At 51.5% G+C, this 14,229-nt stretch overlaps 1 protein-coding gene across 2 annotated transcripts in view; it reads left to right on the top strand.

Annotated features, from left to right (window-relative positions):
• CTIF (cap binding complex dependent translation initiation factor) overlaps positions 1-14,229 on the top strand; it is a 210,614-nt gene that overhangs the window by 39,288 nt on the left and 157,097 nt on the right. For both annotated transcript variants that reach the window (XM_028098331.2, XM_028098329.2), the window contains exon 5: positions 2,426-2,501. In XM_028098331.2, the coding sequence (XP_027954132.1) occupies positions 2,426-2,501 (76 nt within the window). The remainder of the gene's footprint in view (positions 1-2,425; positions 2,502-14,229) is intronic.

The following is a 14,229-nucleotide window of genomic DNA, read 5'->3' as shown; positions in this document are numbered from 1 at the left end:
TACCTTCACCAGCCAGCCTGTAGTTAAGAGGTAGCTGGATGTTTCCAGACCTTTCTCCGCCTCCTTACCTACATGCAGCCCAGGGCATCAGGAGGCTGGGGTGGGGGCGAGGGGGGAGCAAGAACTCTCCACTTTTCCCTCATGCCCTTCACACCCTCCTTACACCCCTCCTGCCCCAGCTCCACCTCCCAGAACCTGAGCTGTCCTTCCAGCCCCGGCCCTCTAGCACCATCTTGCCCCTTTACCCACCCCCACCCCCGCCCCACTCCCCTGGCAGGAAGGCTGACATCCCAGTTGGCAACATACTTGGGCTTAGCTCCAGGCCATTGCCTTGCTGCCCTCTGCCCAGGACATTTTCCCGAGTTCTCTGCTTGGCCAGCTCATGACCCACCTCCCTCCCTCTGCCCCAGACCATTCTGGATGCCTCTGGACAGTCTGGGCAGCATTCCTGTCGGTTCCTGGGCTGCCCCCAGTTGCCCTGAGAGGCCCAGTCTGTGCACTGTTTACACTGGGGCCCAGCCTGAGCCAGAGCCCACACAGAAACACTTGTTGAACGGGGGGCATAGCTCACGTCCTCTGCCCTCTTCCACCCAAGCCTTGCTGGGATATGCAGCCACCCCGGCTCCGCCTTCTGTAAGGCTTCCCTGATGCTTATCACATGCTGCCCCCTACTGGTAGTCAGGCTCACTGCCCTGTCAGATGAGTTTAGGATCTGTTTCCCAAGAGCTGTGAGTTGTGGAGGGCAGGAACTACACCAGATTTATTTTCCATGACTCCAAGGGTGGTTAACAAGGCCAAAAACACAAGAGATGCTCGGCAAATATTGAACAAATAAATGCTCTGAAATTTGAGAGTTGCATTAATTCTGCAGCTGGAAAATGCCACGGCCATCACATCGGGCAGCCCTCACCATGCCTGGGTCCCTAATAATAACAATGAGAGCTGTGGTCACTAATCCGTCCCGGGCACCGTTCCAAGTGCTCAACTCATATTATTTAAAACTCACCAAACCTAGGGAGGCAGGAGCATTATTATCTTCACGTTGACAGGTTGCGGGAACTAGGAAGCACAGAGAAATGAGTAACTTGCGTGGGCTGAGGTCGGCTCCAGGGTCTAGACTCTTGATCAGTCTCCGTGCTGGTGCTCTCTCCCCTGGCAGCAGCCACAGCGAAACAGGGGCGCCTGGGTGGCTCAGTCGTTAAGTGTCTGCCTTCGGCTCAGGTCATGATCCCGGGGTCCTGGGATCGAGCCCCGCGTCGGGCTCCCGGCTCCGCGGGAGGCCTGCTTCTCCCTCTCCCACTCCCCCTGCTTGTGTTCCCTCTCTCGCTGTGTCTCTCTCTGTCAAATAAATAAATAAAATCTTTAAAAATAAAAAAAGTAGCAAAACGGTAATAGTAGGAGTACTAGTAAGATAGTTGTAAACAGTATTATTATAGGAGTAGTAGCCCTAGTGGTAGTAATGTATTTACCATATTATTTATCTTACCATAATTTGATGTGATTATTACCCATATTTACCATAATAATATGTTTACCATTAAATATGGTATGTAAATATGGTTGTATATGTGGGGGTGTGTGCGTGTGCGAGCGCGCTCGTGCGCGCCGGGCATGATTGTAAGCACTTAGATACATTAACTGGTTTAATCCTCCTACCACCTTAGTTAGACACTACTAATGATCCCCATCTTATAAATGGGGAAACTGAGGTCCAGAGAGGTTACATGACTTGTATAGGGTCACCCAGTTAGTAAGGGATGCAGCTGGGGTTCCAGCCTGGCAGTCAGGTCCCAGAGTCTGCACCTTCAATACACAGAAGACATGGGTGTTTGATAGCGAATCGAGGCCAGTGTCTGTGCCCTGATGGTAGGCCTGCCCACAGAGGGCATGAAGACAAAGCATCAACATCTGAGTGGGCTCGCTGGACGGGCTGAGAGGCAGGCCAAGGAAGGAGAAATCCCTGTTGCTGGCCTGTGTGACCTCAAGAAAGTTGTTTGGTCTTTCTGTTCATTCATTGTCCCTTTGGTATAATGGGAGAGATGATGGGCTTTTGCCGGAGCTGTGATAGGTTTTGGGGTATTCATCGGCAGGGAGCTTAGCGTCTTTGCCTGGAAGGATCCTGGGGAGCTCTGGTACCTCTGTTACCCTCCCTGGGGGTTGGATGTCACATTAGTGCTGCCTGCCCCGGGACTGGTCCCAGCACGCCCACCTGCACAAAGTCCTTCGTTCCCGAGGCAGGGCCTGTGTTGTCAGGCCTGAGGAAGGAAGGCATGCTTCTCCAGAGCTCTTTCCTCTGGGTGGGACAGACTGATCCTGCAGGCCTTGGGGAGGCAAGGCCAAGTGTCTGCTCTTCCTGCTTGCCAGGCCGGGATAGGATGCATGAACATGCCGACTTTTCAGTGCCTTTCTGTCTTTTCTGGTCCAGGTGTGGAAAAGGGAAGCTAGAAGATGGGGATGGCATCAACCTGAATGACATCGAGAAGGTCCTCCCAGCCTGGCAGGTAGGTGCAGGAACAGAGTCTCCAACCCCCTCAGCCAGGTCCTGAGCCTCAGCCTGGGCAGAGCCTACCTGCTCTTTTGGCCCCTTGCTCCAGCAGTGGCAGATGGGCAGGGGTGGGTGCCTGCCGAGGTCCAGGGTGTCCCGTGGTGATGCATGTGGCAGCACGCTCTTGGCTATGCTGTAGGCATCGGTGGCTGGCCTGAGATCCCCCAGAGATGAAATGAGGCCATGCTCTGGCAACTCGGTGCACTTGGAAATTTTTTGTCCCTTGACCTGAAATCTCTGCAGGTGAGGCGTCCTGCATCGTGTTCCAGTGGGGCTGGTGGGGCTGCTGGCATTTCCAGCATGGTCAGGGCTATTTTTAGGCTTTTGAAAAGTGGAGTTGTCCTGCCAGCCTCCAGGTGTCCGCTGTGCTTGCTGATTTTATCATCAGTTGGGCTCCTTTCCCTGAATTGAGCCAGGCTCTGGGACAATAGGATCCACTCAGCAAAGAGAAAGCAGATCTGAGTCTTTAGATGCTTCTGGTGCAGAAATAGTAGGAATCTGCATCCAGGTATGGGGTTGGGACCTGCCACAACAGAGTGTGAGCCAGTCTCCTAGGTGACTGAGCCTGCTCTGCCAGTGACCTGCCACCACACACTCACCACGTCACCCTTTCCTTCTCTCCTGAATCTCATGCCACTTCACCTGCACCCATTCTCTTCCTGCTCCTTTTGTGCTTGTCCCATTTTGTGGGTTCAGTGTTCATGCCTTGGGCCCATTAATGAGAGACAATCGAATGTACAGTCAAGGTCTCAGCAATCTGAAGAGGATGTGCCTTGAGCTGGTTTTTCTTTGTTTCTTCTACTTGGCATTTATTGAGTTTCTTGGATCTGTAAGTTTATGGTTTTCGTCAAATTTGGAAAAATTTCAGCCACCGCCTCCTCCCACCACTGGGATTCCAATAATGTGTCTGCTGTGCTTCTTCATATTTTTCCCATGGCTCACCAAACCCTGCTTAATTTTTTTTTAAGTCTTTCTTCTCTGTGTGCTTCATTTTGGTTAGTTGCCATTGCTATGTCTTCAGGTTCACTAGTCTTTTCTTTGAAAGCCTAGCATACCATTAATACCATCCAGTATATTGTTCATTTTGGATGTTGTATTGTTCTTGTCTAGAAGTTCACTTTTGATCTTTTTTCTCTCTCTTCCATTTCTCTCTTCTTCATGCCCATGCTTTCCCCAATCTTCTTGAGCGTAAGAAATATATTTATAATAACTGTTTTAAGGTTCCTCTCCACTAATTCTGTCATCCATGTCATTTCAGTGTCTGTTTCTATTCATTGATTTTTCTCCTGGATATAGGTCATATTTTTCTCTGAGTGCCTGGTGATTTTAGATTAGATGCCAGGTATTAGGAATTTTACATTGTTTTGGGTGCTGGATTTTTGTTGGTATTCATTTAAACATTTGTGGCATTGTTCTGGAACACAGTTAAGTTACTTCCAAAGAGTTTGATCTTTTCGAGGCTTGCTTTTAAAGCCTTGTTAGGTGGAAGGCCTTTAGTCTAGGATACATCTTATTCTACTACTGAGTCAATACCCTTCTGAGATGCTTCCGAATGGGAGTGTTTCTACCTCATCCACTGGAAACATAGACTATTTCTAGCCCTTGTGTGATCTCAGGGGATTGTTCTGTCTGTTCCTTTCAGGAAGCCTTCTACTGGCTCTGGAAGTTTCCCCAATCTGCAGACTTCTGGATTTCTCTGGTGCTTGGCCTTGCAAACTCTAGTTGCCTCAGACTCCCTGAATTTTGAACTCTGTCCCCATAACTCATTGAGACCATTTGGCTCTGTGTAGACTACTCCCCCTGTGTTGTAGACTGCAAATTCTCTTCCAGGTACCAGACTGGGCACATGTAGGGCTCACCTCATTACAAAGGAAAATGTATGACTTTATGGTGGAGAAACCTGCCAGAGTCTAATTTGACCATATGATGGAGGTTAAGGTCATTAGCGACAGGACAGGTAGCCACCACGTGCTGTCTGGTGTGCAGCACAGAGAAATCCAACATCCTTTCTGAGGGGTTTCCTGCTAAGAAAGCACGGCTTGAGTCTTGTCACAAGGAAACAAATGTAAGGACAATTCCCTAAAACAGCTTGCATATGAAAAACAGGAAAAGACCGAGGAATCTTCCAGCTTGGAGGGGCCTAAAGAGGCAGACTGAATGCCACGTGTGTTCTTTGCTGAGATCCTGGACCAGAAGACTTTATCGGACAGTTGGAGAATGTGAATGGGGATCGGTGGGGCAAGGGGAGAGCAGTGTTGCGTGGGTGTTGGTGTCCTGACTTGAAGTGCCGTATGATGGCTATAGAGCCAAGTGTCCTTGTTTTTGAGAAATACGTGGTAGAGGATTTGAGGGATATGGGGCTTCCTGTCTGCAGCCTGTCCTCGAATATTTAGAGAAACAAAAAATAATGGGTATGTAGATAGATGGAATGAAGAGCAAATGGTGAGCTTTAACAGTCAGGGAATCTGAGTGAGGAGCATAGGGAAGTTCTTTGTATTGTCCTTAACAACTTTCCTGTAAGTTTGACAGAAAAAAGAACCGGTATCCTCAGCCATGGTGTGTAGGTCAATGGCATGGAGTATCAGTGCATGAAACGTCCTCTGGGTTGGATCTGTATTAAATTATCACCGCTAATGTAAAGCTAGCTTTGGTGCAAACAATAAAAGGATAAAGTACTCAGAAATTACTATTTTATTGCTCCATTCCTAAATGCCTACAGCATTCACTGTTGATAGAAAAAAAATCATTTGAGAGACACAGATCCAGGTGAGGATCCAGATTCCCCCTGCCCTAGGTGAGGTGTTGACCCTTCGGTGGCTTTTGAGCCAGAAGCCTGGGACATCCTGGCCAGGAAGCTAACAGGTCTGACCTCTTTCTCCTATTTGGCACCTGTCTCCTAGCTCCCTGGGGAGCGGAGCAGAGTGGAGGGCCTTTCATTTCTGCTCAAAGGGCAAGAATAGCTAGGCCCCTGGCTGGGAGGGAGGCAGCAGAGCTCAGGGGTTAAGGGCTTGGTGTCTGGACCCCAGACATGGACATTATGGAATCCTGGCCCTGCCACTGACTAAGCAGGGAATCGGGCTAATTACTTATTGTCACTCTGCCTCAGGTTCCTCCTGCGTAAAATGAAGGTAATGGCAATCTCTCCTTCATAGGGGCATTGATGAAGATTGAGTACTGAGTTCATGTGAAGCATTGAGAACAATGCCTGGTGCGTAGCAGGTGCTCCCTCCCTCTGATGGTGGACTCCCATAGCCTAGTTAGGAGGTGGGAGAGGAGGCAGTTCCCTGTACCCGACCCTGTGCACTTTTCCTGAGTGACCTCCCAGGCAGTGCAGAAAGATTGCACTAGAAGTCACGAGACTCAAGCTATAGACTTCTGCCCCAGAAGTGCTGTGTGACCTCCCCTCCCTGGACCTCAGTTTACTCATCAGTAAAATGACTCAGTTGGACTAGATCACAGGTTTGCAAACTGTGAAGCTCCTGGGTTTTTCAGAGGTGCCTTGGGGGTGCTACTAGGGTTGGCGAGTAGGGAGGCTGGAGAAGCAGGCTCAGGGGACTTTATTTGGGCTCACCCAGAACTGCTCGCCTGGTGTCTCTAAACCAGTCTAGTGTGAATTATTTCATTTGAGGAAATGGTTCTACTACTAAATAAATGGTGAAAATCATCAGGCGAAGGCCCTCTTCAGGTTACATATTCCATGTTTTCTCTCTTTCTTCCAGGGAGCAATAAGTCAGCAAGCACTCCTGGTTCTCCGGGGCTGCATCTGACACTTAAGCAATTAGGGGCTACTGGTAGTGGAGGTCTCCACTTCTCGTCTCCATGTGCAACGTGGGTCCACACAGTAGCAGGGCTTTGACACACACACACACACACACACACACACACACACACACACACACGCCACTTTGAATCAGCTCTGCTCCCAGAGTTTTCTGGATAGGCCCCTAAACCCATGGTACTGAATCTTGGCTGCACATCAGATCTGCCTGGGAAGCTTTTAAATCTACAGCTTTCTGGCCTTACCCCAGACCCACTGCATGAATTATCTCCTGCTGCATAATAAATAGTTCAACGTCTAGCAGCTTAAAAAAGCAGACATTTACCATCACACATACATTCAGAGGGCCAGGAATCTGGGAACAGCTTGGCTGGGGGTTCTGGCTTAAGGGGGTCTCTCCTGAAGTTGTAGTCAGGCTGATGGCCAGGACTGCAGCCATCTGAAGGCTTGACTGGGGCTGGAGGGCCTCCTTCGGTCACAGCCCCCTCACACGGCTCCCTCAGCTCCATCTTGGTTGTTGGCAGAAGGCCTCAGTTTCTTGCCACGTGGGCCTCTTCATAAACTGCTGAGTGTCCTCACAACATGGCAGCAGGCTTCCTCCAAAGCAAGTGATCTGAGAGAGAGAAAGAGCATCCAACATAGAAGTCCCCTTCTTTTATAACGTAATCTCAGAAATGACATGCTATCACTCTACCACATGCCATATGTTGATTGCAAACACACCAACCCTGGTACACTGCAGAAGGGACTGCACAAAGGTGTGACTGTCGGGAGGCAGGGATCATTGGGGCCGGTGACCACGCCCACCGAATCATATGCAGGAATCTGTATTTTTTAAAGCATCACAGGACATTCTGCAATTTTATCAAAATTATCAATAAGAGTTGAAATCCTAGAGTTACAGATGATAATGCTCATGACACCTCTTCTTGGGTGTTTGTACTTCATATGGGTACCATTAGGGCAGGGCTGACAGGCTTCCTGATCCCAAAGCAGAGCTGTGGTGGTAGAATTTGAGGCCCTAGGAGAGCACATTGGGATGATTTTTCTGGCATTCTTCAGAGCCCCTCACGGACAGGGCTGGCTGGCTGAGTTGTCCAGCTTTGGGTCCTCAGGGTCAGCTAGCCTAGCTATTGGCATTTGGGTTGGGACAAATCGTAACTGGATGAAAGTGTCTGATGCAATGTAGGATATTCAGTGTTCCCGGCCTCAGCCACTGAACACTGGTCACTGGGGAGGGATGAGCAGCCATGGTGACCACCAGAAGCACTTCCAAATACACCAAGGAGACACTGTGCACCCAGTTGAAGACCACTGAAGGGGAGAGAAAGCCCACCCATAGCCTGGGGCCCCCCCAGGCCTCCCACAGAGTCTTGGGCCTGAGCAGAGATGAGGGGGCTTCATACACTGTCTTTGACAAAAGTCAGAGTTTGAGGAGTAGAAAGAAACCTACACTAGTTAACCATGGTTAGTTAACCTCATCCGCAGGTTAGTGGTTAACTTCAGTAGTTAACCGCATCTGAAGTTTTGCTTTCCTTGGTCTCAGTTACCTGAGGTCAGCTGAGGTGCAGGAGCGTTGAAGGTCAGTGACAGCCTAACCCGACATCACAGGGCCCGTGTCTTTCACCTCACTTCCTGTCCTCACGCAGGCATGTTACCACCTCACATCATCACAAGAGGGGTGAGTACAGTACAGTGAGATTTGGGGAGAGAGACCACATCCACATAACTTTAATTACAGTATAATTGTTCTCTCTTATTGTTAACCTCTTACTGTGCCTGATTTATAAATTAAACTTTATCATAGTATGTATGTCCCGGAAAATAGAGAGAGAGAGAGAGTGTGTGTGTGTGTGTGTGTGTGTGTGTGTGGTTCATTACTAACTGAGGTTTCAAGGTTTTAAAAGGTCTTGGAACATGTCCCCCGTGGATAAGAGGGGACTGCTGTGTTGCCTCCCCTCCCCTACTGGGAGGCAAGAAGAAAGGAAAATAGGAGGATGAAGGGAGAGTTTGGCTTGAAGCCCATTGCCCACCTGCCCACCATTTCTTCCACCCCAGAAGAAGAGAAGCATTAGGGCTGTACCCCATTCTGTCTCTCCAGCATCTCCCCACCCCATAGAGGCCCAAGGCACCATCCCTGACCCCTTCCCTCCCTGTTCAGACTCCTTAGCGTCTAGGAGCCTTTGTGATTTGCCCCGGTGCCCTTACGCCTTGCCCAGGTCAGAGTCCTTGTAGGGGCAAGTCTGGGCCCTCTCCCTGCAGACTTCGCCTGCCTCCTCCATGCCACCGCAGAAGCTGTTCTCTGGGACTTGAATGAATGGCTGAGTATGGAGCATTGACCCCAGCGGCCCCCAGACTTAATGACTATTTCCAGGGAGCTCTGGCTTATCTCTCACTGGGAGTTGCACATGGGGTGCCTGTCACAGTGAGTGGTCCTAGGTAGGCGTGCCTCAGTCAGGTCAGATGCCGTCACCTGGGTACCTGGCCAAACTCCCCTCCACTCAAAAGCTGAGGAACCGTATCCCTGATTGATGGCCCTGCCTGGTTGTATTTCCACAAAGGGATCCTCGGGGACCCCTGTTGCTGGGACCACTGGGGCCAAGTCCCTGGAAGCACCCAAGGACCTGGGAACGGGGCAGACAGGTGCCCGTGTCTTCCAGGTATAGCTCTTTACCCACAGAAGGCATTTAGTTGGCTGATAAGGGCTGGTGCTGATGATACCGATTGTTGCCAAGGTCTGCCTGCCTATAGTGGTGGCTGAGGGTGTGGGTGATCGCCTGCAGCCCCATCTTCACATCCACGAACACTTGGCGGCCTCCAGTGAGCTCAGGCTAGCATTGTTTCCCCACGCTGCTGACGGGGGGAGGGCAGCTGGAGGCTCTGAGCGTGGTGACAAGGACTTGGGGCATCATCAGTCGTGGTTCCAGGCAGTGAAGCCATGGAGCAGGGCTGAAGCTGAGGCCCACACAGTTGGGCCCAGAATGGCGTCCTAGGGGTCCTGCCCGCATTTCGGGCCCCTCTGTTGGGAGCCGCGTGAAGGTGGACTGGGGTTAGCCGGCCCGCCATGTGGCCAGTGATGTGATCGCTGCCGTGCCCATGGCCCGTTAACTGCTGCAGCGTGGTCCCAGCTCAGTGGAGCCCGGTGCAGAGGCCAGGCAGGGACACTGGCTGCACCATGATCTGCTCCCACTAGAGGACACCAGCACACCGCTCTGGAGGCTCCTCAGTCTGGCGTTTGCAGTCGCCAAGTCCCACGTCCCCAGCAGCCAAAGGTGCCCTGGCCTCCTTATTGGTGCTCGACATGCAGAATGTCAAAAAAATGACCCAGGCCAGTGCTCCGGCCCTTGCTGGCCAGAACAAGGGACAGGATGAGGTGGGAATGGAGATGGTCACACACAGGTGTTAGGGGCGTATTTGTTTGACCCAAATGTGTCCCACTGTGCAAAGGCCCAACATCCCTCCGGGGGGGGGGGTCCTACCCCCCCCCCGGGAACACATGGCTGCTCCTAGGAAGGCACACCCCTTAAGCCTCCATCAGCCGCATAGATAAGGAGGGTGCCTTCCCATGGAGTGAGGGGTGCAGGCAGCATTCGCCGCACCAGGCTTGACCTGGGCCTGCAGGGGAGGTGCCCACTGGCGTGGGGCCTGGGGCCTTCCCGAGCATTGGCCTCTGCCCTTGGAAGAACAGGCGCTGGCCGGCTGTATGAGGGCAAAGATGGAGCGCCATAATGCAGGCCAAGTTAAACTTGACTACGTGCATGCGAAGCCCAGGGAATAGACTCTGAAGAAGCCCGAGACCCCTGCCCAGATACCACCCCAAGGCTCCTTCCCCCTCAGGTGTGGTCACTCGCTGAGCAGCTTCTCCCCCACGTCCCCTCAGGTTCCAGACACAGGGGACCACACAGCCTCAGGGCCCTGCGGAGAGGCTGCCTCCCTCTTCCCCACGTGGCCCTGGATGCTTCTGTGTCTTGTACGAAACCCCAGTTGAGAGACGGTGGTCTTGAATTATCCTGCGTCTTGCCCAAGGCTTTCTATCAGGGCGTATTTCGATCCTTTTTCTTGAATTCTGTCAGGCAGACGTGAGGTCGGCTGCCTTTTGTCTGACAAGAGGAACTGCATAACCCAACTGATTGCCCTTTTTGCCTTCCTGTGAGGAAATTTTGAAACTGAATTCTGTGCCTGCCTGCAGTTAATTATGAGCTCACTGCGACCTGGCCAGGCCCCTCGCTTTGATCCTCTGGTGACTGACCTAGTTTGGTAGTAGACACTGTATAATCCCGCCGTCGTGCGGTTGGCAGGGCACACAGCTGGACACCCAGCGTTACGACGTCAGGCAGGATTTCGGGCCTCACGCGTGCTCCCTAGGTTCTCTTCACTGAGGGGCCCAGCAGAGCCAGGGAAGGGGGAGTGGGAGTTCAGACCTCACGAGAGTGTCCACGGCAATCTCTTCACAGGGACCCACAGAGCGGACAGGCCCGCTAAAGCAGGGGACAGGGAGGCGTGCGGTTAAGCACCCCAGCCCCCTGCTTGGCCCCGAATAAGGACAGCATGAGAATCTCGCCCGCCCCACCCCTCTGAGGGACAAATGAGCTTTGAGAATGGAGAATGAAAATCACTGCTCTACTGAATGATGACCAGCCGCCCCCCCTTCGCTCCCCACTGGGTGCCCGGAAGAATAAAAATGGTGGCCGCTGCAAGAGCAGCCTTACTCCTCCAGTAGGTGGCGCTGTTGCTGTTTGGAAACTGGGTTGGCGGGACCGGGCCCACCTACTGGACTGAAGCTGCTGTAGCCCAGTTCCCAGCTGTCCAGATGGGAAGGAGTGACTTTATTGTTCCCTAGAGCAATGCCAGCCCTGTTGCTAAGACTTCTGGAAATTTCTAGGATATGCCAACTCACAGGCATCAGGGTTATTAAAATAACCCAAGATGCTGAGCAACAGTCATGTGAAAACCAAGCCCCACCTGGAACCCCCAGGCATGTCATCTTTCCCAAGCACTACTGCTTCATGTCCCCTCTTGGTCTCGCTGGAGGTCTGGTCTGACTTCATTCACCCGGTCTACCAGTACTGACTGAGCACCTTTCTGGGGAGGGGCACTGTCTTAGCCATGAGGGACTGATTTAGAATGCAGGGGCTGGCTTCCTGTCCAGTGGACGGGGACGTGGGATTCTCCCATTGTTCCTTCAAAGAGCATTCAGCAACTGTACTGCCCCGTAGGAGCGCTGGAAACCCTTGTCGAGTGCTTTCCGCACTTCAGGAGCTGTGACAACGCTTCCATTTTCTTATCTTGCTGCTTATCCTCCCGTCGTCCCTGGGGAGTGGGTTGTCTCTGGTCAGATGTCACCTTCTCAGTAGGCCTTTTGAACACCTCGCCCCCCTCCCTTATTCTTCTCCATTGCATTCGTCATGCATTTGCTTTATTTATTCCGTGGTCTTCATTCTCCCACTGGACATACAGGTGCTCATGAAATACTCAGTGAATGATTGAATGAGCCCTGACTTGCTCCTGTCCCGGAGAGACTCACTCCCAGCACCCCAGTCCAGAGCCGGGGCCCCCTTCACAGGGGCTCGAGCACTGTCTGAGCTAGGGTCTGCATACCATCCTTTCTGAGTTCATGTAACCGCCCCAGAGAGCAGAGGTATTACTGTTAGCGCCATGGGAGATATTAACGCAAATGAAGGAACTGAGATCAAATACTTTGCCCAGGTCACGTGGCTTATAGATGGGGGAGTGGAAACTGGAATTTAGGCAGCCCGACTCCTCTGGCACCCCTTTGTAAGCAATGTTGACGAGGAGGAAGAGGTGCTGGAAAACGATTTTCTATATTCTAGGTGACCGTAGTCACGTACAGCAAGTTAAGGGTGAATGTCATTTCCTTAATAAGCAAGAACAAGAAAATGGGTATCTTTTTTTTCCTCTCCTGCTGAAGGCACTAAAAATGGAAAGAGAGAGAGGAGCCCCACGGACACCTTCAAAAGAGGAAGAGATACGGTTTTTACTTTTTTTTTTTAATCAGTTTCTACTGCCCTCCCCCACAATCCCTGCTGACCCAAGATGGTGCATCAGCTATCAAGGAGGAATGCTTACCTAGGAGACCCCCTCCCTCTGCCTCTCTGGCCACCTCCTACCACTCCCCCCAGTGCTTCCTCCCTCAGGACAAAAATAGGTACCCCATACAATAAAGGAGGATACCAGGAGTCCTTCATTCCGTGGTTTCCTGTCTGAGGCCGCCAGGTAGCAAGGCCCATTGGGAATGGGGCAACGTGCTCTGTGAGGCAAGCCTATTTTTATTTTTGTTGTTTGTGAGTCTTTTTACAAGAAGTCACCACTTTGGGGGTGAATACTTTTGTTGGTGACAGCTAGGGAAGTCCCTAGGGAGCAGGCTACGGCCAAGTCTGGAGTGGGTTCCCACGCGGTCTCAAGGAGCTGAGACAACAGGTAGCAAGTGCTTTCTGGCTCTAGGGGGACCGGGGGACAACTGTCTCCCTTACCCAGCCACTTTGATGATCCGCAGCACAGCTAGAGTCTTCAACAGGGATGGCAAACTGGCCACAGACCAAGTCCGGCCCTCCAGCCTGTTTCTGCAAATAAAGTTTTATTGGCACGCGGTCCGCCCAGCTGTTGGTTCACTGCGCTGTGTTTGTGCTACAGGGCAGAGCTAAGTAGTTACAGTGGGACTCTACCGCCTGCAAAGCCAAGAATATTTACTGTCTGGCCCCTTACACAAAAAGTTTGTCAAACGCTGACCTAGAATATACAGAGTAAAAAGCTCTGAGAATTTTTTTTTTAATGTTAAAAAAAAACAAAACTGGCAAAAATCCTGAGGTTCATTGAACATCCATCGTCTGAGAACCCTTCAGTCCCACGCACAGAACATTGTGAAATTCGCCGAAAATCCCTCTCTTCCTGCTTCCATTTCTCCAGCTGTAAAATGGGATCATACGCCTGTTTGACTTACATCGCAAAGCTATCCTGAGGGTCAAAATACCAATCAGGTTTTATAAGGACAGCTCTTTATAAACCAAAAAACTGCTCTACGTACATGAAATGACCTTACTAAGTAGCACAGTGATAACTGGAAGCAAGGACAGAACCACCGAGCTTAACAGGCAAGAAACATGCTTGGGAAGCCTCCCACGGGGCCCTCCTGTGATCTGGGGAGCACAAGGGTGGAGACTGTGTTGAGTTTCCCCGGCTCCTTCTAAGACCGAGCTCTCAGAGAGCAACTGTCTGCCTGTGTAGGACTCAGGCTGAGCAGGGCCTCACCAGCTGTGCCCTCCCCACTCACACCTGCTATGTCCTTACCACCCCCCTGGCCCAGATCGCCCACCATCTTTCATGGCCCCGTTCACACTTTCCCTCCTTCATGGAACCGCCCTCAATGAAGCAGACTGCCACAGGCCTTGGAGAGTTCGTGGATGTTGGAGGCCTTGATTCTAGACCAGTTATGAGGTTCTCTGGTTGTTTCCTGCCTCTCCTTGTGTTTGTGCTTCCTGGAGGAGACAGACCTTGAACTGGACCGTGGGGGTGGCCAGGGAGGTTCTCTAGGGAGAAAAGAAAAGGTCTGGCATTCAGGGCTGTAGGAATAAGTGAGTAGTGGTTCAGAAGCAGTAGAGGCTGTGGAGAATGGGAGTGTCCAGGAGCCCGAAGGGACATTGTTGTAAGTAGAGAGAGCCATCGGTGCGGGTCCTTGAGGCCTTGCGACTTGACCAAATAGGGACTCAGTCAAATGCTCCTGAGTAGCAAAATGCATGATGGAAAAAGAGGATTTAGGAAGCCAAGGGCTAGGGCCCGACCAATCCTTGTTTTCTTGGGTCCCATAGGGACTTCCTAGGACCATACACATCTTCCCTCAGTGACCAGGAAAGGAATTTGTGTGACTTCATTGGAGACAGGCCAGTGTCCC

This window comes from Eumetopias jubatus, unplaced genomic scaffold (genome assembly GCF_037043125.1).
Source record: "Eumetopias jubatus isolate StellerSeaLion01/CBP00866 unplaced genomic scaffold, mEumJub1_p1.0 scaffold_16, whole genome shotgun sequence".
NCBI lineage: Eukaryota > Metazoa > Chordata > Mammalia > Carnivora > Otariidae > Eumetopias > Eumetopias jubatus.
The sequence above is the reverse complement of the archived record's forward strand: the minus strand, read 5'-3'. Positions and strand labels throughout refer to the sequence as shown.